The sequence below is a fragment of the Calidris pugnax genome, unplaced genomic scaffold (assembly GCF_001431845.1).
Source record: "Calidris pugnax isolate Ruff unplaced genomic scaffold, ASM143184v1 scaffold30, whole genome shotgun sequence".
NCBI classification, from domain to species: Eukaryota; Metazoa; Chordata; class Aves; order Charadriiformes; family Scolopacidae; genus Calidris; species Calidris pugnax.
Window position 1 is genome coordinate 1,454,761 of NW_015090776.1, and position 24,985 is coordinate 1,479,745.

At 39.6% G+C, this 24,985-nt stretch overlaps 1 protein-coding gene across 3 annotated transcripts in view; it reads right to left on the minus strand.

Annotated features, from left to right (window-relative positions):
* Positions 1 to 2,417: 2,417 nt before the first annotated feature.
* Positions 2,418 to 24,985, minus strand: part of TRMT1L (tRNA methyltransferase 1 like) — a 23,585-nt gene continuing 1,017 nt past the window's right edge. The window contains exons 2-16 of one of the 3 annotated variants that reach the window (XM_014948827.1): positions 21,549 to 21,701; positions 19,897 to 19,959; positions 17,744 to 17,857; positions 16,792 to 16,856; positions 15,685 to 15,814; positions 13,165 to 13,288; positions 12,173 to 12,252; positions 10,652 to 10,898; positions 9,418 to 9,630; positions 8,073 to 8,263; positions 6,037 to 6,115; positions 5,115 to 5,281; positions 4,771 to 4,830; positions 4,232 to 4,358; positions 2,418 to 3,619 (exon numbers count right to left, since the gene is read on the minus strand). In XM_014948827.1, coding sequence (XP_014804313.1) covers positions 3,304 to 3,619; positions 4,232 to 4,358; positions 4,771 to 4,830; positions 5,115 to 5,281; positions 6,037 to 6,115; positions 8,073 to 8,263; positions 9,418 to 9,630; positions 10,652 to 10,898; positions 12,173 to 12,252; positions 13,165 to 13,288; positions 15,685 to 15,814; positions 16,792 to 16,856; positions 17,744 to 17,857; positions 19,897 to 19,959; positions 21,549 to 21,701 — 2,129 coding nt within the window. In that variant the 3' untranslated portion in view covers positions 2,418 to 3,303. Of the gene's footprint in view, positions 3,620 to 4,231; positions 4,359 to 4,770; positions 4,831 to 5,114; positions 5,282 to 6,036; positions 6,116 to 8,072; positions 8,264 to 9,417; positions 9,631 to 10,651; positions 10,899 to 12,172; positions 12,253 to 13,164; positions 13,289 to 15,684; positions 15,815 to 16,791; positions 16,857 to 17,743; positions 17,858 to 19,848; positions 19,960 to 20,157; positions 20,221 to 21,548; positions 21,702 to 24,985 lie in introns of those variants that run through there. The other 2 variants (XM_014948819.1, XM_014948832.1) reach the window with 2 other exon arrangements.

Sequence of the window (24,985 nt, forward strand, 5' to 3'; positions counted from 1 at the left end):
CCTGTTCTGTGCCTCAGATGAGAGATAGAGGCACACAGAAGACAGTAGCTCATCTCATCAGATCCTGGGCCCCTAAGAAACAGGATGAAGGATTTCCACAGCACTCAAACCCAGCAACTTTGGTTGCATTTCATTGTACATGGAGCAGCTTCAACAGAAAACAGCGTAGGGTAACCCCAACAAGTCACATGGGTTGAGGTACTTTAATAAAAGAAGTTCTGTTCCTTTCCTTGCTTTATTTCTACAGTTATTACAACTTTTTACCTGAAGAGTATCTGAAGTACCTTGTTTGTGTGCACTAAAGGTAGGGTTTCTTGAGATGCACTGAACTCTGGCTGCAGGAGGTCCCTTTCGGTCTGTGCTGACATTTTCAGAGCCACCTTTAAAGCTTCCTTTAATCACAGCTAAAGAGAAAACACCCCAAGAGCTCACGTGCACTTACTCCCTGCTGATGATACCCTAAAACCTTATTTTCCATCATCCTTTGGCATTTGTCCTCCAGCACACTGATAAACTGGTTTCAGTTTTACTGGTTCCAACTTTTCCATTGATCAAAAGTGTTGGTGGCTTGTTTTGAGATGCTGCAGACTGCAGAAACTGTTTTCAGTTTTACTGGTTCCAACTTTTTCATTGATCAAAAGTGTTGGTGGCTTGTTTTGAGACGCTGCAGACTGCTGTGTTCCCCAAACCCTGTTTCCTTACAGCAGTAGGACAACAGACTGGTCAGACTTTCTAATAGAAGCAAGAAATAACAAGGAGAAGCCCCTAAACAACAGCCTTGAACCAATACTAGTGTTCTGTTAATTATTACAGGACTGGCCCTACCTGATGGACAACTGAGATGACTATTGAGCAGAAAGAGACTAATTAATTATTGCAGGACTGGCCCTACCTGATGAACAACTGAGATGACTATTGAGCAGAAAGAGAATTCTCATAGGGCTGAGTGACAAACACCCCTTCTGTTGGTCACTTCCAACAGGCAGAACTCATTATTGTTGATTCTGCCCCTCTGTCAGAGGGAAAAAGCCCAAATTGGATGGAGAAGCCTGAATTTCAGTTTCTGTGCCCCTTCTTGTACGCAGCTGTGAGCACCAAGGAAGAGCCGCTTTGAGTTGAAAAAGATGCACAAATACCTTCTGTTATTTAGGAAGAGCCATAAAAGTAATCAAAAATCTTTCCCACAACAGGGAATTCATGAAACTTTCTTTTTAACCTACTTAATTGTAATTGGAACACTCTCTTTTGCTCCAGTTAGCTGCCTTTATGACTGATTCTGTCCCATTAACACTGGAGCGAGCAGTGTGTTACCTGCAAGCAGAGCCTTTTAACAGTCTCTCTACTTCAAAAATAAATGCTGAGCTCAGAGCAGCGAGGGAACACTGCAACTTTTCTTCCTACTTGCATTTATCTAATTTGATCCCAAGTTATCTTTGGAAAAGAACTATGAGCACTACAAATTTTGAAGGAAACTAAATTTGTTGCTGTATCAGTGCTGCAGTGCAAGCTGGTACCTCTGTAGTGGTCTCCTCTGTTGGTTTTGTTTTGGTTTGGTTTTTTTTTAATTAGGACAGAATGACTTGTTACCAAAGCAGTCCTGAACAGAAGACAACATTAAAAAGCAGTAACTTAATCCTGGCCTGGAAGGAGCTTAGAAAGTTTTGCAGAATCATGAGTGTCTCAGTCATGTTACTCTTGGTTGGCGCTGAAGGAGAGAGAAGCAATACTCTTACTGTGAAGTTTCAGAGATGGATAAAACAAGAATAATCATATTCTGCTCTTAGATGACCCTGGCATCAGGCCAGGCCAAACACCAAGCCTGTGAAAAAAAAAAACCAATCCAGAATGACTGGTTCGATTGCAGTAGTTGTTCCCAATTCAAGCGAAGCACACAGAGGTATTTAAGTAAAGCATTGGGGAAAGAAAGGACAAAATGAAGCTCATTTGGCTGGAATGCTGCCATATATTTAAGGAAACCAGAACCAACTACCAACACACAGTAGCTTTGCTCGTTCACAGAAGAGATCTTTTGTATCAGCTGAGACTGTATTATTGACAACTTCATAGCAAAACTTCACCTAGAACCTCCCACTTGTGGTGCCTCCTCACTCTACTTGTTTTGCGGTACACAACCAAGAATCATGAGTGTCTCAGTCACGTTACTCTTGGTTGGCGCTGAAGGAGAGAGAAGCAATACTCTTACTGTGAAGTTTCAGAGATGGATAAAACAAGAATAATCATATTCTGCTCTTAGATGACCCTGGCATCAGGCCAGGCCAAACACCAAGCCTGTGAAAAAAAACAAACAAAAATCCAACCTGGAATGACTGGTTCGATTGCAACAGTTGTTCCCAATTCAAGCGAAGCACACGGAGGTGTTTAAGTAAAGCATTGGGGAAAGAAAGGACAAAATGAAGCTCATTTGGCTGGAATGCTGCCATATATTTAAGGAAACCAGAACCAACTACCAACACACAGTAGCTTTGCTCGTTCACAGAAGAGATCTTTTGTATCAGCTGAGACTGTATTATTGACAACTTCATAGCAAAACTTCACCTAGAACCTCCCACTTGTGGTGCCTCCTCACTCTACTTGTTTTGCGGTACACAACCAACTGGAGTCTCTGGACAAACAACTACCTAGAGGGACTAACACAACTCCCTAAAGTTTGGTTGTAACCTGGAGTTTTGGTAACAGTCACGTAACCGTTCCTCTCCGTTCTTGCTTGCGTTGGGTCCTTGCTTGCAGACACAATTATGGAAACAGAATCAAATGCCAGATTACAGGTGTGATCTGGAGGTAGAAATGCACTGACTCAGGGCTTTCTTGAACTCAGAGCAGATTTTATCCTGTGATATTTTATCATCTTTGCATGACCTCCTCCTCAGGTGTAACCAGTCAGGCTTTAGGAATGATTCATTTTTGGAATATTCTGTTTCACATTAACCCCACGTTTGGAAATGCTCAAGACTTTTGGCCCCATCCACCTTTCTGGATCCTGTGCTAGGAATAAGGCTTGAACAAAACGCTTGGGAGCAGCCGCAACGCCTCAGGGTGGAAGGGGATGTGAGCGTAAAAGCAAGAAACTGGCTTGGAGACCTCCTCCCAGGAACAGTACCTTGACCACACGCGCTGTGATCGGGGGTAAGTTCTGCTACATAATTCTAAAAAAGTCTTCTCAAATGAAAACAGCACGCAACTCAAGATGTTTCAAATCCAGTTTTGGAAAGAAGAACTGGCTTACTTGAACAGGGTGTGCTTGCAAGTCAGCAATATTCTCATCTATGAACAAAATGCTTTGCATTAATCGGCTGCACAGTGAGTAGGGTAGTCTTTTGTGAACATGGTGGCTGCCACGCCAGATGGAGCATCTTCCAGGAACTCAGCATCTTCTGCCTTGCCATCTGCAGCTGGTTGAACTTGTTCTCCTGCCTGGAGATCTTCAGCGAGATGGACGGGGCCTTCTGCCTGTCCCCCTGCGTAGGTGGGAGTGCTGTACTTCATCAGAATTGTCTTAAACTGTGCCAAGGGCGCGTTGGTGCGGACTCCCATGGGATCGAAGTGGGTTCGACTTACTCTGTAGCCAGCTTCAGAGAGATAGCACAGGAACTTATTTAACCTAAAAAAGAACCAAAAAAAAAAAAAAAGAAAAAACATTTAAAAAGGAGTCCTGTGTCCAGTTCTGGAGTCCTCAACAGAGAAAGGACATGGACCTGTTGAAATGGGTCTAGCAGAGGGCCACAAAGATGATCAGAGAGATGGAGCACCTCTCCTGTGAAGACAGGCTGAGAGAGCTGGGGTTGTTCAGCCTGGAGAAGGCTCCAGGGAGGTCTTATAGCAGCTTTCCAGTATCTGAAGGGAGCTACAGGAGAGCTGGAGAGGGACCCTTTGTCAGGAAGAGCAGTGACAGGACAAGGGGTAATGGTTTTAAATTGATGAGATACTAGAAAGAAATTCTTTCCTATGAGGGTGGTGAGACACTGGAACAGGTTGCCCAGAGAAGCTGTGGCTGCCCCATCCCTGGAGGGGTTCAAGGCCAGGCTGGATGGGGCTTGGAGCAACCTGCTCTAGTGGGAGGTGTCCCTGCCCAGGGCAGGGGGTTGGAACTTGAACTTTACGGTCCCTTCCAACTCTAACCATCCTATGATTCTATGATCATTCCTTTTAGGGATGTTATTTCACAGTCAGTTGTCATCATAATATAATTCTGGAACTTAAACCAAAGCCTTACTTTGGCATGTTCATTCCTTTAATGCTGTGTCTGTGGATGTTGTAGTAAAACGCAGGGTGCTCAGCGCTGCTCTCAGATTTTTGTCGCTTGGCTGCATTTCGAATCACTTCTTCACTTTTTCTTTTTCCTGGACAACAAAAAATGCCAGTGAAACTAGTGAATATTCAGTAAGATCACAGAAAATGCCAAAAGACAGTACACAGGAAAAAAAAAAAGAAGCCACATAGCAACTACACCTTTGTGTCTGCATTTATAAGCTAGTATTTTGGTGTTAAAATCTAGCCTGAATTTAATTAACATGCCATTTTCAGTAATAACAAGTCAAGTAGGCTTCATGTATTATTTAGCATTCTGCTAAATCAGTATATCAGTAATCAGTAAATCTGATTCTGGATGAAGATAAAGTAAAAATCAGTATTCAGTGGGAAAAAACCCTCCCAAGTACCAGTACTGTTAAATAAAATTGGGTTTGCTTAGCCATCACTTTCACTAGAGTTTAATTTGAAACTATTACAGCTACACCAAAATGATCTACTTACCATGTACCAAGTGGGATTCTGCAGAAGTATTGGGTGTTTTAATATATACACCGCACTCTTCTAGAACACAATTAAAAGTCAAAATTAATTCTACCGTAAGACAGTAAAATGGCAAAACGTCTTGGTTAAACAGGAAGAAATGACACCAATTCTGGCCTAAAGAAGGCAGTGTAGTAAGAAATATTCATATGGCTATGCTTTTACATAGTTTTACATAGCTCAGTAACTTGAGTTTAGAGGGGATATTCAAAATACAACTTCAGTAGTAAGTTGCTAAAAAGCAGCATCTCTCTGAATCACCATAAAAGCCAGTTCTTTCTGTGACCAGTCTGCCTTTTTCTTACCTTGTTTGTTCTCATCGTAAGGGCTATGGGTAGAAAAATGTTTTGAAGTTGTGCACTCTGCTTCGCAAACTAATGTCTTCAGAAGTGGCTGAGCTTCATCCAAGCCATACTGGGCAGCCTCAAACAGCATTCTTCTGAGGAATCCAGTGTTAAACAGGGCTCCTGACCTATGAAACACAAGATAAATGAAGAGTAAAGACTTAGTGAAAGCCAAAAAGTTACTCTAAAAGATCTCTTGCCTAAATAACCACTTAAGGTTACACCAAAGTGCTACATCGGGCTGTGTTCTTAATTTAGTGATACTGAATTGCTTTGTTGGCAATGACAGTAATATTGGTCTCATGTTAAAAAAATTAATCAAGCTCTCACGAATGGTAATTTTATTTCTGTCCTACTATGTTGAGAAAGTCATTAAACCACCACAAGAAAGGCGCCATCAGTTGTCAACCATTTTTAATACTGCTTTGAAATGGTTACAAGTCTTAAAAATTTATTCTTGTTTCTCACAAGAGAAAATTTTAAGTAGTGTTTGTTAAGCAGTGTATTATTTACTACTATCAGCACATTAAGGATTTACTAAATACATTCTCCACATGTGTAATAAAAGGTTGCTTAACATTTGGCAACTGGAAAAACCCACAGGCAGGTTCTCCTGTGCAGGACATTATTACATGAGTTACACTGAATGTGAGATTTAAAGCAAGTTTGTTATTATTATCTGGTTTTAACTCCATGAACAAAAGCAAAAGCTAAATATTGTAGTAAACTCAAAAAAATTAAGTGTTTCCAGAATCCCCCTCGATTGCTGTACCTCCTTTTGTAGTGCTAAAATATCCAGAAAATCTGCATTTTTATTGTATGACTGAAGAGCTGACCTCCAGAGGTCCTTCCAACCTAAATTATTCTCTAATTCTGGACTTACCAGAGAGGACCAAGAACTACTGCTGTCTTCCCAGGCATGCTGCCATGGCAATCACAGGGCAGCTGCTGATAAGGGTTTTCTAAACAATAAAAACAGGATTTAAGTTATTTTTAAATAGTCAGCAATGCCTACTTTACTGCACAGAGATGACAAAGAACCAAAGTAGTAGCTTGCAAGTAAGGCATTAAGTAAACAATTCATTTACTAATAAGGTCTCTAACAGTGTACTTACTAGTTCCTCATTTATCTTCTTAGGACTTAAATCTACTTTTTTTCATCTTTTTAATAGCAAACTCATTGCATGCTCCTACAGCTGACACCACCAGTCAGTAGTCAGATATCCAAGAACCCCTTAACTTTGAATCAAGGGTTTTCCACTCATATTCATCCAAACTACCATCAGGTTAGTGACTACCTTGTAGCTTAACTTTTGTCTCCCACCTCTGCTAACTCAACGTATAGAGACAGCCCACCAACAGTCAGCATTTAACCTGGAGGCTGCCTTCTTTTACCACCAAGCCTTGGATGAATTACAGGAATGTTACACGCCTTTCCTGCCACACCTGCCCAGATATTTCCACCAGGCATTTACAGATAGTGCCCAAGGTGAGGCAGAATGCACCCTCATCTGAGGGGTAAGTGACACTGTTTAATTCCCTGCAATTTAAGGTAACTGAAATGAACAGCAGAAGAGTGGCCTGACAGCAAAATCTATCAAGGACAGATCTATAGGCATCCCAGCAGCCTCTGCAGCTACAGCTACTTGGAGTATGTCCAAATCCAGTACATTTACAACAAAATCCATGCAGACAACTAATCCAACCCCCTGCACCTGACCTTGAGCAGGGCAGTCAAAGACACCAGCAGTCAGATATCCAAGAACCCTTGAACTTTGAAACAAGGGTTTTCCACTCATATTCATCCAAACTACCATCAGGTTAGTGGCTGCCTCGTAGCTTAACTTTTCTCCTACCTCTGCTAACTCAACATATAGAGACAGCCCACCAACAGTCAGCATTTAACCTGGAGGCTGCCTTCTTTTACCACCAAACCTTGGATGAATTACAGGAATGTTACACGCCTTTCCTGCCACACCTGCCCAGATATTTCCACCAGGCATTTACAGATAGTGCCCAAGGTGAGGCAGAATGCACCCTCATCTGAGGGGAAAGTGACACTGTTTAATTCCCTGCAATTTAAGGTAACTGAAATGAACAGGAGAAGAGCAGCCTGACAGCAAAATCTATCAAGGACAGATCTATAGGCATCCCAGCAGCCTCTGCAGCTACAGCTACTTGGAGTATGTCCAAATCCAGTACATTTACAACAAAATCCATGCAGACAACTACAGCTGACACCACCAGTCAGTAGTCAGATATCCAAGAACCCCTTAACTTTGAATCAAGGGTTTTCCACTCATATTCATCCAAACTACCATCAGGTTAGTGACTACCTTGTAGCTTAACTTTTGTCTCCCACCTCTGCTAACTCAACGTATAGAGACAGCCCACCAACAGTCAGCATTTAACCTGGAGGCTGCCTTCTTTTACCACCAAGCCTTGGATGAATTACAGGAATGTTACACGCCTTTCCTGCCACACCTGCCCAGATATTTCCACCAGGCATTTACAGATAGTGCCCAAGGTGAGGCAGAATGCACCCTCATCTGAGGGGAAAGTGACACTGTTTAATTCCCTGCATTTTAAGGTAACTGAAATGAACAGCAGAAGAGTGGCCTGACAGCAAAATCTATCAAGGACAGATCTATAGGCATCCCAGCAGCCTCTGCAGCTACAGCTACTTGGAGTATGTCCAAATCCAGTACATTTACAACAAAATCCATGCAGACAACTAATCCAACCCCCTGCCACAAAGCTCATACTGTTGTATTAGAAATACCTTCTCTGCTTTATGCAATACACTCATCATTAGATTAAATGGAATTATTACTTTACTAAAAGGGATATAATATAAACAAGGACAAAACGGATACGTGAATCAGATCTTCTAAGAAGTGCAAAAGAAAAGCCATTTACCTTCCACCATATTACCCTCTTTCTGAAAAATTCTCTCTTCGCACCACTGGCAATGGATGAGGTATCTGATTTTCTTTGCAGAATCATCTGCAGGAGATGGTCCCCGTAACACTCTGACCACGACTAGGACAAAATGTTCTAGAGCTACTGCAAGTAACACTTCAATGCCCTTGTTACAGCGAGCTGCAGCTCTGGGAAAGAAAAACACACTCAGGTCATTTCACAAGGATCTGAGGAGACTATCAATTTCTATTAAAGCAGTTCTAACTGTAATGCTTTGCTACAAACCATTCAAGCAGTTTAATTAGTATTTTAAAGTCTTAAACAGCACTAAAAGGACCATAAAATTGACAAAGAAATAGAAGAGTTTGCAGATGGGCAAGTCTGGGTATTACTTGGTGAAACACTGGCACAGGTTGCCCAGAGAGGTGGTAGATGCCCCATCCCTGGAAACAATCACAGAATCTTCATGGTTGGAAGGGACCTTTGAGATCACTGAGTCCAACCATACATACACAAAAAAAAACCCCAACAATCTCAGGCACAAGAGCATGCCCTTACACAAAAAAAACCCTCAACAATCTCAGGCACCAGAGCATGCCCTGATCTCAAATACTTCCAGGGATGGTGACTCCACTACCTCCCTGGGGAGGCCATTCCATTACCTGACCACCCTCTTATAAAGTAATTCTTCCTGATATCTAATCTAAACCTCCCCTGCCTCAACTTCACGCCATTTCTTCAAACGTTCAAGGTCAGGCTGGACAGAGCTCTGAACAACCTGATCTAGTTGAAGATGTCCCTGCTTATGGCAGAGGGGTTGGACTAGATGACCTTTAAAGGTCCCTTCCAGCCATTCCAGTGCCTGAAAACCCTCTCATAAAGTAATTCTTCCTGATATCTAATCTAAACCTCCCCTGCCTCAACTTCACGCCATTTCTTCAAACGTTCAAGGTCAGGCTGGACAGAGCTCTGGGCAACCTTATCTAGTTGAAGATGTCCCTGCTTATGGTAGAGGGGTTGGACTAGATGACCTTTAAAGGTCCCTTCCAACCCAAAACATTCTACGATTCTACTTTTTACATTACCACCCCTCCCTACCACCCCAAACCCCTACCCTACTTATGCATTTTCACCTTGCCCAGTCTTTTAGTTTAAAATTTACATTATCACATAACAGCACAGAAAATATGAAACATTAATCTTGCCATCAAGAACTCTGGCTTTTAGAATTAAGGAATTCTGAAAACTGAACATCTACACCCTACAGCAGAAGTTTAAAGTTTTGTATCACTAATACTAATAATTTTCTACCAGAATTTGAGCTAATTTGTTTTAACAGTACCTTGTCACAGCAGCAATTACTATTCTGGCTGCCAGCTCCTTGTAGTACTCTGTCCTGACAATGTTACAGCCATAATGCCGCAGGGCGACGTGCTGAGCCTTTGCGTACAGAGAACTGATGTCTGTGGACGTCAACGACACAATTCCAAGATTTCTCACATTTCTAAAGGCAGAATCCAAATAATTCACAGAAGTTCCAAAGGGATCCAAATGGCTGAAAAGAAAAAAAAGTCCCACTGAGTATCTATAGACGCTCAAGAGTTTAGCTTTAATCTCAGGAAAACACTGTTTTATAAGCTTCACCTTCATATTTAAAACAAAATGAGAAAGCTGCACACCTCTAATGAATTGCTCTGGAATACTGAAGCATCAAACAGCAAGAGCCAGGGCAGCACTGTGCTGGAAAATAACCACATCACCACAAAACCAGCAAGTAATTTTATTTATTGGGTTTTTTTTTTTTGGCATCCTGACCCACTGACTAGTTCAAGAACACTGGCCTGCTGCTCACCTGTTTTTTTTTGCATCCTGACCCACTGATTAGTTCAAGAACACTGGCCTGCTGCTCACCTTTATCCTTAAAACAGGGAAACTTCAACAAACAGAAGTATCTTCATATGTATCAGAAGTATCTTCATATGTATTAATTCCAGTTTATGTACTAAATACTTAGCCTAATTTTCAGCCTGAATACCTTTTGCTTAAGTAGCTTAGATCTACTTGTTAATCAATTAAAAAAAAAAATCCAATCACTTGTTTTGATGTCTGTATAGGTTTTGGACACGTGCATCTATATAAAGCTAACTTGGAAGATTTAGCCTACAGTAACTGAAAATGTATATACTGCAAAATGGATTAAAACAATTAAGTCCTACACAATGACATGCACAGGTGTGAATTTTTAACTATTTAAAAGTTTTAAGGAAAAAAAAGGGACTAATTTGACATTTCTCTTTATCAAGCAGACAAGTTATTCAAAAAATATTTTGGCTTAAAATTTTCATGTACATTTGTAGTGCATTCTGGATGTCAGAAGGGCTTAATATTTTCCAGCCATTTCTAAAACATTTAAGATTAACGTTCTGTTCCCACATCATTTATGGGACAATAGAGTTACATTTGAACTGCAACATTGGTTGCTACTTTCATTCCAACTTCCCTAAATAATCATACACTGAGAGATGGGGTGTGTCGTTACCAAACCACAAAAATTAACAGAAACATTCAACACTTACATAAAATCAAATGATCTTAAATGCATTATAACATTGGCATCCATTTTTGTCACCTCAATGGTGTCAGTATTTTCTTCTCCATCTCCCATAGCTTCATCATTGTCTTCTTCCTTAGTGTTCAGTTTCACCTTCATTTTGTTTAAATGGCAGTTTTCCTGAATCATTGTCACAGAATTTTCATTACAATCATTAATGGTAACTTTCACAGAACTTCTGAGATGCTTTGCCCATTGCAATCCCATTATACCTGGGGAAAGACAGAATTGTAACTTCAGGACAGAATAAGGAGTCAGTTTCTGGGTCGCTGAACTCGCTAAGAAAAAATATTAATCCTTTTAAATGTTTATAATACAGAAGTGTGTGTGATGCAAATTTTGTCATGTTCCTCCAAAAAATGTGTTGGTGACCTTCTGCCTCAGCACAGAGTGACAATGGAGTTTGTAAAGGGACAGTCTATTTGTCACTTTCTTATATGATAATTGGGGTTATAGACTGAAAGACCTGCAATATTTGGAACCCCCAGTCTGCAGGAAAGCCCCCTGGGCTTGTTGAACACTCCACAGTAGCAGAGACTCCCGTGACAGACCAATAGTAAACATGGTAATGGGGACTGTGAAGATTTTTAAGCTGCTTCCAGCAGAGAGACTCCTGTGACAGACCAATAGTAAATATGGTAATAGGAACTGTGAAGATTTATAAGCTGCTTCCAAATATTTATTGCTGACTGTCCTGATTTCAGCTGAAAAAATGAACTAAGCATTACTTAGCAACAACTAAACATGTGTTATCAAGGTTATTCTCATAATAAATCCAAAACACAGCACTACAACTAAACATGTGTTATCACAGTTATTCTCGTAATAAATCCACAGCACCTACTGGGAAAGAAGGTAACTCTATCCCAGCTGAAACCAGGACATACTATAACCTTAAGTTTAGAGTAGTTGGCCTACTGGGAAAGAAGGTAACTATCCCAGCTGAAACCAGGACATACTATAACCTTAAGTTTAGAGTAGTTGGCTGATAACGAGGCAACAATCCAGATCTCTTCAGATTTTTGTTCCAGAGAGCTAACGGGCACTGATAGGACAACTTCACATTTAGTTCATGCTCAGAAATTTTGTAATCAATTGCGAGGTGATTCTGATAAAGAAGTTTGGATTCATCACTGTTTTTAGACCACAGGCTGGTTTTACATCAAAATTCCACAGCCAGAGTCACAAGAGACTTGTGACCTCAGACACAAGTTTAGGAAGACGTCATTTCACAGACATTAAGGCAACTGATTTGAATGAGACCACTAGATTTTGATTTAATATTATTTACTGTCTTTTTAAAATGGCTAATACCAGGCTTTTGACAGCTGGGTTTTTTGCATGGAAACTAATGACTGCCTAAGCAAGAGAATTATTGTGAACCTCATTATTTTTGAATATGTGATGTCAGTTACTACCGATCTCCTGATTTCTGCAGCTCCATACTACTGGATATTAGCCAGAAGATTAAAGAAATTGACTTTACCTGTGGCACCAAAAGCATCCAAACATTCTATCGGTTTACGTTCCTCAGCTAGAACAGCCAGCGCGCAGAATATCAACTGCCTTGAAAATAATAATAAAAAAAAGAATGGTCACACTAAGTTGAGAAAATATTTTTCCTTCCTTTTCCTTATTTATTTCCCTTGAATATAATAGTAGAACTTTTAAGCTAAACGCTACCTTTTACACAGAAGAACTGTAAATCAAAAACGCTCAACCACCCTTAAAAGTGTAATTCTACAGCGGGATATTCATGAGGTAAGGTCCTGAATCAACTTAATAGTTACTCTTAACACTTTAAACCTGGAAGCTCAAATATGAACAGCACTGAGAGAAGGAGGGGCCAGCACAGGCTGAAACCCAGTCCCATGCCTTGCTGTGAACACTCACAGCTTTCAGTTATGGTACAGACACTATTTATGACCTTCCTTAGAAAAAACACAATGTTTCTTCCTTCATCTTTTTAAATGCAAATAAAGAGAAGACGCTTATCTGAGTCCCAAGAGGAAAAGGCCTAGAATATGAAAACTGTAAATAAACATGCTGCTGTTCAGTCAGAGGAGAGAGCAGTGACTATCCATAGTATCTTGAGGAAATTCACAGAATTTAGTGTAGACAATGAAGTTAGTTTTCCAGTGTGCTCTTCTCTTCAAATCCCATTCTTTTCCATACACTACTCATTACATCAAAAATACTTAATTGCTTCAGAAATTATACTATTTCCCACAGTGTTCTTGGGTTTAAATATTATTTGTCAGAAGTTTTCCGGTGGAAAATTTCCAAAATTAAAAGGAATTATCCAAGCAGATAAATTAAAAGCACTTCCAAACAGAATTCTTATCCCAGGAACCCTATCTTATTACTCACCGACGCTATTTCTCCTGGCCCTTTGCACAAAAGTTTCACAGGATTTGTTTTTCAAAATGCACAAGTATTTTTCACCACAAATTCACCACCCACTCCATGTTCTCTTACCTGTTGAGTTTCATTTTAGGATTAAAATAGGAATCTGTTTTCTGAGGCGTGGAGTAGTTGGGAAGAACCTGCACATCTGTGGCCGACTCCTTAAGCACTTCACGAGAAGCCTTGGGAGCAGGAACTAAAAGAAAGCAATTGTGAGGGAAGGAAAGAGTTCATGAAAATTGAAATTAATATTAGTACATTTGATAAATTCTATTGAAAATTTGTTCCAATATAGCAAGAAGTTTAAATTATGCAGTAGTCCAACTGGCACACATGGATAAGTTAACTAGTATGTCAGGGAAAAAAAGCAGGCAACAGTTTATCTTCCAGTCCCAAGAGTGGCAGATAAGGATCAAGCTCTGCCACAACTTTCTTCCTATAAAGCTCCAGATTTGTTTCTCAGTTGGGCTGTGTATCCACTCAAATTTAAGAAAGCAAGCCCCTGAGCACATTTGTTTTGCTTGTTCAAACATAATACATTGCTAATTAATTAAAACCCTACCACCATAGTCCTGAACTGCAGATATCCCCCAAAATCTTTGACCTAATCTCTGTAAATTATTAAACATTCACAAAATATGTATAGACAGCACAAGCATAAGGACAATTTCAGCGCTTAAGCTTTGTATAAAATAATCTGTGGCAAAACAAGCTTTCTGATTTGCCAGCTGTAAACACATGCTGGCATTTCTCTGAGCATTTATCCCCAGTCTAACAGTAGCAAGATTCATGTAGGAACGACCAGGAAAAACTTGTTAGCTGTCTACTAGATACCTTTCAGTGCTCAGCCTGAGAGATGCCCGTCTCTCAGTGCTTTCAAATACCCAGATTGGGTATCTGTGAATTGCTTTATCACCTGCTCCACGTTCACAGCCCCCAGGCATTGCTGAAGTGCCTCCAAAGCTTGAAATATCTGACCTCTCTATTTCTCTTCTCCCCGGGAGAAAAATAACCACATACACTTTGTTTAAAAAATGACAAATGAGTCATTCTTTACTGACAGTTCTGAAGGGACCGATACAGAGATTAATCTATTTCACAACACAGACCCTATTCAAGTTAAAGGCGTGGAATACGTGCTGCTATCACTTAGACACACAAACTGATCCCCAGACACTAAACTACTCCTCCAAAACTGCATATTGGTAACAGAAGCGTGACCCTTGTAGCTCCAATCTCATCTTTATTGTATTTGTCCTGGTTTCAACCGGTTAATTATTTTCCTAGAAGCTGCTGTGTCTTGGAATTAGTAAGAGAATAATTTGATAACACGCATTGCTTTAGTTGTTGCTAAGTGATGTAAAAAAGTCAAGGACTTGTTCAGCTTCCCACAGAAGTGGAAAGGGAGCACAGAGAGGACAAGTTGGCCAAAGATGTCATGCTCAGTATCAAAGGGGGGTTGGCCAGGGCAGGGGAGGAATCAAAAATTGCCACTCAGGACAGAATGGGCAATCAAATCACCTGATCATCAGGTGGTGACAGCAACTTGTGTTGTGTCACTTAATTTTGCATATTCTTTTACCATTACTCTTATTATTCTCTTCTGTCACTCTTCTATTAAACTGTCTGTATTTCAATCCATGATTTCCTCCCCACTTCCTTTTCTCCCTCTTCTCCCTGCCCTACTGGGACAAGGGGTGAGAGAGCAGCTGCATGGTCCTAGTTGCTGGCTGGGGTTAAACCATGACAACATTATATTTAGATAAAATCTATACATCTACACAGAGGAAAAAACAGACCAATTTTCAACAGTAACAGTCTGGGCATGGAGAGAAAAAACCAGACCAATTTTCAACAGTAACAGTCTGGGCTATAGCAAAAGAGACTTAATTTTTACACAGCAGCTAATCAGTAATGTGCTTTTTACTTGACAGCTGTAGAAAGCACACAGCTTGCAAAAAAAATAAGATTTAGCATCCCAGTTATTTAGAATGCTTAAGAAACAAAAGACACACAGCTCGCAAAAAAAAATAAGATTTAGCATTCCAGTTATTTAGAATGCTTAAGAAACAAAAGCCTAATTCTGGAGGAAATCTGACAGGATTATCATTTACCAAAGAACTATGAACAGCTCTGTCATGACACTCCAAAACTCAAAAAAATCATCTTGTTTTGTATCTATGCTGATGCAGTTCAGATAAAAAGCAAAGGATTTTAATATTGCAGATTTATTCAAGACTGATTTTACAAACACACAACTCAATACACAGGCATTAAATTCTCTATATTTTGTTTCATGGATTCCATATCCCTCATTCTTTTGGAGAGGCAAAACTACATTTACAACATTAAACTGATTGTGAATGGAGGGTTATTTATCAGTAAGAACAGAGCAGCTGGTCAATGCAGAGACTAAATCACAACACTGCTACACCTTTGAGGAAAAAAAAATATGTTGAAATACTAAGGGCAGATTTCTCATTAGTAAAACTAAATCTGTTTCATAATTTTTCTTATGTCTCACCCACACATCATAGTTATTACACGTCCTACTTATTATTAAAAAATTGAATGTTTTATAGAAGAACCTACCTGTAATAAACCTTGATTCAGTCTCTCCTTTATTCACATGACGATTAATATGACCTATCATGTCAGTTCTTCGTGTGATAGTTGCTGAACAGATGATACAATGGTAATGGGCTCCCATCTTTGAAAATGTCTGTAAAATATGTGTATTTTCAGAACACATAAACATGGTTTAAGTAGAACAATACCTAAACACAGGCATATGAAGAAGTCATCTGTCACCTCTAGCGCATACAAAATATTTTGAATCTACAGCCACAGGGACTGTAAACAAACACAGAGGACTGTGAGCAATCACACCCACAGAGCCAGCACAGCTGTCCTACCACAGCACCAACAGCAATTAAAGTCTGCTAATACTCCATATACTCAGCACACAGGGAAGTACTGAGAAGCATCCACTGCCTGGCCTAATGAACCCTTCATCTCCTCCACACAAAGCTGCTCTTTACTCCTAAGTGTGACAGTGTTTTACCCACCAAAATAAGAGATACAATTACAGTCAACTACCCAAAGGTAGTAGCAGTTGTAGACCTCAGTCTGAAGAAGAGAAGGCTGAGGGGAGATGTGTCTGGACACATCTTCTCAACCTCAGTCTGAAGAAGAGGAGGCTGAGGGGAGACCTTCTTGTGCTCTATAACTACCTGAAGGGGGGGTGTAGAGAAGCGGAGGTCGGTCTCGTCCCCCGGTCACAGGAGATAGGACAAGGGAAAATGGCCTCAAGTTGCACCAAGGGAGGTTTAGATTGGATATTAGGAAAAATTTATTCACAGAAAGGGTTATCCAGCATTGGAATGGGCTGCCCAGGGAAGTGGTTGAGGCACCATCCCTGGAGGTGTTCAAAAGACGGGTTGACATGGTCCTCAGGAATATGGTTTAGTGATTGTTTATTGCTTATTTCTTATTTATTTTTTTGTCAGAGTTAGGTTGATGGTTGGACTAGATAATCTCTAAGGTCCTTTCCAACCTGGACGATTCTATGATAAGCTTTTGGTACCTCACACTGGATAGCAAGACATATTTTGAGACTAAGTAGATTGCAAAGTTCCCCTAAATCACCTGTTTCCCCCCACCTTGTATGGTAACATTTATGTGATTCAGCTTTTTTACCTGGTCTCCAACGAGGTTTGGTTTTACAGGACGACAAGGTAAGTGGCAGATGCACATTCTGTACCCTGGAAAACAAGTTCTTGTCACATCACAGTACAGTAAGGAAACAGAATGCATATGTCCTATATCAAAAACTCCGATTCAAAATGTTCTTTATTTTGAGAGCATGGTCTCATTTAAGATTCCCAAATATTGCCACAAGACAGTAACAACAGAATGTTACCAATTATATGATAAACTCACCTTCCACACAGAGAAATTCATCAGCTAATTATACATTAAAATTTTAAAATGTAAAAAAAAAATTATATATAAGGAGTTAATTTTAATCCCACAAAGTTATGTTGAGTCTTCAGTCTATATGGTATATAACGCTCAAAAGTACTTGTGAGCATTTTACAAAAGTATTGTTATTTGGCTAAGACTTGTGTGAATACTCCTAGAAAATATGTTCCACAGTGTAAATAAAAAAACCCAAACAAAACAAAAAAGACATCTGTTAGTGCATGCAAAAACTGAACTCTAGTCAGATAATGGTAACTTTAATCTTGACCATTTTCTGATTAGTCATTTTATTTCCAGCAAACTCTTACACCCAGTTCTTTAAAAACAATGGTTTTTTTTCCTTTTAAACTTCCTATAGGGATTTTAATGCATCACTCCCAGAGTCGACCACACATGCATGTGTCTCATTATTAATATAACCAAAACATTTTCATTATATACATATTCTAAATGTTATAGCAATTTTCATTTCAACTATTTCAACTATTTTGGCATGTAGAATACAGAGCTATTTTACATTTACATCTTAAACTCAATATGGTTCCAATTCAGAGCAGGTAACAAGATGTTTAAGTCAAGAGAACTTCAAAAAGTTTAAACACAGAACAATGTCCTAAATTTTCACAATTTCTTCTAGTGTTTACGATTCAAATGTGATTGTCACTACCTTCAAATTCAACAGAAACTTTCCAGTGCAAATTCTGAAGGTGACGATGGAGTTTATGACTATAGCAAGCTTTGAATTTCTCCTCAGGACACAATGGACAAGGCTTCCTCTCATCTGTAAATACAAATAAAGAAGCAGCATGAGAAACATACTTGAGAAAAAAGAATGAAGCTACTGCCAGAGAGTAATTCCCCAGGGTATATTCTAAATCAGGCAAACACAAACATCAAATTTATGGATTGCCTCTTTCTACTCCATAGAATATGGCCAAGAACCAGATCATTAACTTCTACAACCTTTAGTTTTTGTTTTCTAGTATTTTTTTACTCCAGCAACATGAGGCTAATACAACTTCTCAGGAGTACTGCATAGTAAGAGAATTTTATAGATGAAGTCTGAAGTCTTACGTGTAAAAAAACCAAACCTCAACAGAATCTCTCTTCTCTTCAGAGTACTGCAGAGTAAGAGAATTTTATAGATGAAGTCTAAAGTCTTACAACGTGTAAAAAAACCAAACCTCAACAGAATCTCTCTTCTCTTCTGAATCTTTTAGATAAAACAGGCACCTGGTATCTTTTTAAGCCGCAAAAAAGATAACATTCTTTAAGTTAAAAAAAACTTTTCTTCTTGAAAATCTTGAATACAAGGACAAAAAAACAAAGGCCAGATTATCTGACATCAAAGGTGTTGAAGCACTTGAAGCACTCTCCAAAATAAAAACTAGTTATTGGGAGACATAGTTTGTAGGGCTGTACACAGGAATTCAGAGCACACATCCCTTTGCTGCTGGGTCTTATGGGTCTTAAGACTGCTGAACATCAAACAACAACCAACCTCTCACCCAGAATTTAGCGGAAAACCTTGTACATGTTCAAACAACACTGCATAGATACTGAAATATAGCGCGTAACATGGGGATCTATAATAATCATTACTTATCTTAGACTTGCACAACAGCAAAATCCTTTTTTCATTATTTTTTAATGAGTGGGTTACTATATCCATGCAGAGTCCTGAGCCACTGTAGCCAACAGAGATGGCCTACAGCTCACCAAATAAATCACCCGTGTTCTCCAATGCTGATCAGCCTCTTTTATTGACTTAGGATTTATCAAGTATCAAATACATGAAGCAATGGCAATAAATACAACTCAGTCCCATTAACACACACAGCAGAAGAATGCTACATCCATGGCAGAAGAAAAAAATAAATTACTATTACAGGCAAGGGGATAACAAGTTTCTTATCACTACCATGGATTTACATAAAACTTGGCCCAGCAACAGCTACAAGTACCAGACTTGCCAGATACTTATAGATAAGTTTCTTCTCACTACCATGGATTGACATAAAACTCGGCCCAGCAACAGCTACACATACCAGACTTGCCAGATACTTATGATCCATCTCCTCATTAAAAAAATGAAACAAACTCTCTATGTAAGTTTTTGGCATATTTGTTAGTAAAGCTAAAAAGAAATGGAGGTAGGCTATTGTTTCAATCAGTGGCCACTCTAGATTATTAAGGCGCAAGAGCCATATGACACAGAGCCTATGTGGATCCTGGTGATCATTTTTCTTGATCTGTAAATAAAAACTAGTTTCAATTGCAAGGGCTGCCACTGCCAGTGCTAAGTACATGCATGTAATCAAGAGAAAAACTAAAAGTTGTAATGAAAATGCTTTGCTGTCTTAAGCAATCCTCCAATATACATCTAGATCAGAAGCGAATACAGGGGAAAGAAAGACACAAAACATCCAAAACAGAATACATATTTATTTCAACAGATAATTAAACACTGCAAAGACAACAATTAGCTTCCCTGATATGGTGGCACTTGAAGTAAAATAAAAATAAGAATAAGCTGCTGATGTATAGCTAGAATTAACATTTTGCTGATCCATGCACACTGCCAACATTGGAAATGCTACAATGCAGAGGAAAAAGATGGAAAGGAATTAAGGCCTTACATTTACTGAAGTACAACACCCCATAAGCAAGGGAATAAATCATAAATCTATCTTTTTTTTTTTCAAAACACCTAGTCTTCAAGCTAAAATATACAATGTGTTAAAAATAAAAACCAAGAAAAATTTTAAGTACCTGTAACATGAAGATCTCTGTTCTGGGACACTGTCAGGGTAAACTCACCTTCTTTCAGGTCAGCTAGTTTCTCTAGATCAGCAAGATGTCTTTGAATTGAAATATGTTTCTCTAAAAAGGAGAGAGATTTAGAAATTAAACATCCATAGTTAAAAAATTACTGCTATTTTTCTATGCATCATTGCAAATCTAACACTATCAGAGAATGAAGCTAAAATATACAATGTGTTAAAAATAAAAACCAAGAAAAATTTTAAGTACCTGTAACATGAAGATCTCTGTTCTGGGACACTGTCAGGGTAAACTCACCTTCTTTCAGGTCAGCTAGTTTCTCTAGATCAGCAAGATGTCTTTGAATTGAAATATGTTTCTCTAAAAAGGAGAGAGATTTAGAAATTAAACATCCATAGTTTAAAAATTAGTTTACTGCTACTTTTCTATGCTTCATTGCAAATCTAACACTATCAGAGAATGACTATAGTATCAATTGGAACACTTGTACTTTAACTTCCATGGTAGAAGGAACGACTGCAAAATTAATCCCCAGAATGGTTCTTTAATAAAATCGATACATTTCCAGATAAGCACCTACTTGCTTTTTAATGCTGACACACATGAAGATCCATACATTTCCAGATGTATGGATCCAGATAAGCATCTACTTGCTTTTTAATGCTGACACACATGAAATTTCTCAAGGAATGACTGCAAAATTAATCCCCAGAATGGTTCTTTAATAAAATCGATACATTTCCAGATAAGCACCTACTTGCTTTTTAATGCTGACACACATGAAATTTCTCAAATTGGAGAGACCTTAATTTGAAGAAAAAAAAAAAACCCAACAAAAAACAAACAAGCTGAAGAGATTATATCACATTCCATTTACTCCTGATTTTACTGCTCGGCTTGGTTAGTGAATGTGAATCATGCACAAAGCAGTATAAAAACAACCTAAGAACTATCTGGCAAAACCAAAGTACCAGCTAGAAGTGGACCAACTGTAAGTAATAGTTATTCACTGTAGAGCCAGGACAAATTAAATTCTATCCCGGTTTTTTTCCCCCTCAGGAAACTGCTTAACCATTAAATTTACCTCCTGATTCTTGACTTATCGGTCAATGGGAAAAGTGGAGAATTAGCTTATCACAAATCAGCTTTATTGGTCTCAACACACAGAACATTCCAGTTCACAGTAGCACTGATTCTGTAGCAATTTTAAACCTTTACAATACTTTTACAACATTAGTCTTCAGGCATTCTTATGTAAAACAAAGATAGCAATTGATCAATCTCCTCAAGATACAGAAGTGAGTTTTAAAGCTAGGGTTGAAAGCAATTCCTAGCTTCTTCTTAGATACAATAGATTTTCTCATCTCTCTGTGGTACTTTTGCATCAGAGCCTCACATAGATCGTACCTCATCTAACCATGATTGACTTCAGTCACTGTCTATGTGCAGCTTTCTACAGTGATTTCTAGAAACATTAGTAAAGGGGAAATAGCATCTCATTTGAAAGGTATTTCCAACACCTTAGGAAAATATTTTACTGAGAAGCATGGGAAAAAGTATCTATACCTATCAGTTGTATGAAAAATGAGATTTCGCACATTCCCTTTAACTCTCTTCTCCACTACTTCTACCTTCTCTCCTTTCCTCAGGCACACAACACAAATACATTTAAGAGTTTATTAGCAAACCTCTTGGATAATCAGATGATACGTCCAAAATGTTGCTATCGGATTCCCTTGTGGATTCTTCCTCTGTTCCTTTTTCTTCAGTTTCCAATTCTGTCCCAGTAACTTTCACATCCAGGTTGTTGTTTTCCACTTTTCCAGAGACGACCATGCCATCTTAACAAAATCAAACAAAAAAACATTAAAAGTGGTGTTGATATAACCAAGTTATGCAAATATGTTCACTTGTTTCCAATCATGTGGTGCTTCTAATGGGCAAAAATGAATACAAGTTTGAAGGAGAAAAACAATACAAAACCAGTATGTTGGAGAATAATATGAATTAATTATTGCTCATCCTTGGAAACCACAGTGAAATACTGCCATCCTGGATAAATGAAACTATTCACCCATCTGGATCATCAGATGTTTAAAGTTAACAAAATAATATTTATGTGTAATTTCCTGGCAAAAAGCAGTCCTAGCAAGACACAAAGCAGGCAAGGAAGAGGTCCAAATACTGGTAACAATATACTAGGGGCTAAGAAAATTTGAGAAGTTCAGAATCTTTTGTGACTAGTTGAACAATCTGATAAATGGAGGGCAGTAAGGAAGGAATTTGCTACCATCAGGGGCCATGATGAGGGTGAAGTGCAGGTGCCATCAGCATTTGCAAATGAATGACTTCTCTGGAGCAGCACAGAGATGGGACTATTGAAAAATTTCAAAAGGACTTTAAGAGGCTGAGTGACTAGGCAATAAAATAACAACAAAAAAAAATAGTTAAGTGGCACACCTGGGGAAGAAAAACAATTTTGATTTGACATACTGGATGGATGGACTTTTAACATCTGAAGGGAGCCTACAGGAGAGCCAGAGAGGGTAGAGAGGGACTCTTTGTCGGGGAAAAAAATTTTTGATTTGACATACTGGATGGATGGACTTTTAACATCTGAAGGGAGCCTACAGGAGAGCCAGAGAGGGTAGAGAGGGACTCTTTGTCAGGAAGTGTAGTGATAAGACAAGGGGTAGTGGTTTTAAACTGAAAGAGGGGAGATTTAGATTAGATACTAGAAAGAAATTCTTTATTGTGAGGGTGGTGAGGCCCTGGAACAGGTTGCCCAGGGAGGTCGTGGATGCCCCATCCCTGGAGGTGTTGAAGGCCAGGCTGGATGGGGCTTTGAGCAACCTGGTCTGGTGGGAGGTGTCCCTGCCCATGGCAGGGGGGTTGGAACTAGAAGATCTTTAAGGTCCCTTCCAACCCAAACCATTCTATGATTCTATGACTTTCCTTACCAACTGACCATAGGGAGTACTAAGCAAGGATGCAGAAAGCCCCTGCTAGGCCTGCACATTGAACGGTATTGCCCCTGATCCTCCAAGCTTCAAAGGGACATGGCAGAACTAAGGAAGTGTGAAAAAAAGGGAGACAAGAAATAACAAAGCTATGACATTACTTTTTTGCTACTGAGAAGCAACAGAGCAGGCTATGACTATATGCAGAGAGAGCACACAATGGGTGTCAAGAGGATGAGACCAGTCTTTTTAGTGGTGCCCAGTGACAGGACAAGAGGTAACGGCCATAAACTTGAACATCAGAAGTTCCATCTAAACATGGGGAGGAACTTCTGTGAGGGTGGCAGAGTCCTGGAACACACTGCCCAGAGAGGTGGTGGAGTCTCCGTCGCCGGAGACATTCAAAACCTGCCTGGACATGTTCCTGTGCAACCTGATCTAGGTGGACCTGCTCTGGTATCTAGTTGGACTAGATCACAGAATCACCATGGTTGGAAGGGACCTCTGAGATCATGGAGTCCAACCTTGAAAAAAAAGAAAAAAACAACAAAAAACACACCACCCCACCACATCACACCCACCCACAAACCAATAATCTTGGGCAGTAGAGCATGCCCTGAAAAGCCATGTCTACACGTTTCTTAAATACCACCAGGGATGGCGACTCCACCTCCCTGGGCAGGCTGCTCCAGTGCCTGACCACCAGTAAAGTAATTCTTCCTAACATCTAATCTAAACCTCCCCTGCTGCACCTTCAGACCATTTCCTCTGGTCCTGTCATTATTCACTTGGGAGAAGAGGCCAATACCCATCTCTCTACAACCTCCTTTCAGGTAGTTGTAAAGAGCAATGAGGTCCCCCCTAAGCCTCCTCTTCTCCAAACTAAACATGGCCAGTTCCCTCAGCCTCTCCTCATATGACTTGTTCTCTAGACCCCAGTGATGATCATCACCCCTGGATGATCTCCAGAGGTCCCTTCCAACCCCATATCATTCTGTGATTCCAACACAAAACCCAGGATGCACCAAATGGAGGCATCAGCTGAAAATTCAGAGCAGAACAATGTTCTCTACAAAAGCTACTGGTAACATTGCCGACCTCCCTACCACAGGCTGCTGCAAGTCTGTAAGTTTTTATAAAGTGAGAATTTTATGGAAGAGAAATCCATTTGGGATTTAAAATATGAAAACGTGCATTTTGGCTCAAGAACACGGGGAGTAACAAGCTGTTTTGTGTTTGAAGATACTTTCTGGAGGATGCACCAATGTATGGTTGCTCTGATCTGCTAGTTTTCCTTAGCCATCTACTCCTGGACACTACTGAAGACGGAATAAGGGCTGGAAGGATCTTCTAGCAGTTCTTATGATTCCTCTAGGGTTGTTTTTTTTGTTTGTTTGTTTTTAAACATTGCAGTTGCATACAAATCTTTGGTATTATAAAAAAAAAAAAAAAACAGAAAGAGGAAATGGAAGGAATACCTCAAGACAGGGGTTAGAGAAATACTTGTATTTCCTGCCTACTTCTCAAATTAGAAGTTGCAAGATGCCTGGTGATAGTTTCTGCATACTTCATTAATAGAAAGAAAATTAAGAAGTAAAAGCATTTTTGGTAAGAAATCCACAAGAGCAACAGTAATCGACTACGACTACATGTGCTGTGAGGAAAAACTGGTAACACGGCTACAAAAATGCATAGTGAGAGCATCGCAGTGACTGAAGTCCAGCAGTTGGGCTGTATGCATCTTCAGAGCAGGTGTATAGATTACAATGCTTTAAAAAAAAGAGAGTATGCATACACGTATATATAATTTGTATACATGTATCTATGCGGAGAGAGGAAACTTTCACACTGAGTGTTTTAAGAAAATCAAGTTATTACCAAAGCAAGACTGCAGGATTTTTAAAACGCCCACCAAGAATCACTGATGAACACGGAAAAATGCTTTAAAGGGCCTAAATTTTTTCTTTTTTGCTTTGTTTTGTTTTTTTGTGAGTCAGTTCACCCCACGTGTAAGCCTGCAGAAACAAACGACCGGCATCAGCGCCACTTTTGGCGCGGCTGGATAACTGGGCACAACCAGTATAAACACAAATTCGGCCGAAAACACTGAGGAGAACACGCGTGGGGCCGGGGCTCACGGCACACACCGCCCCCCCCCCCCGCCA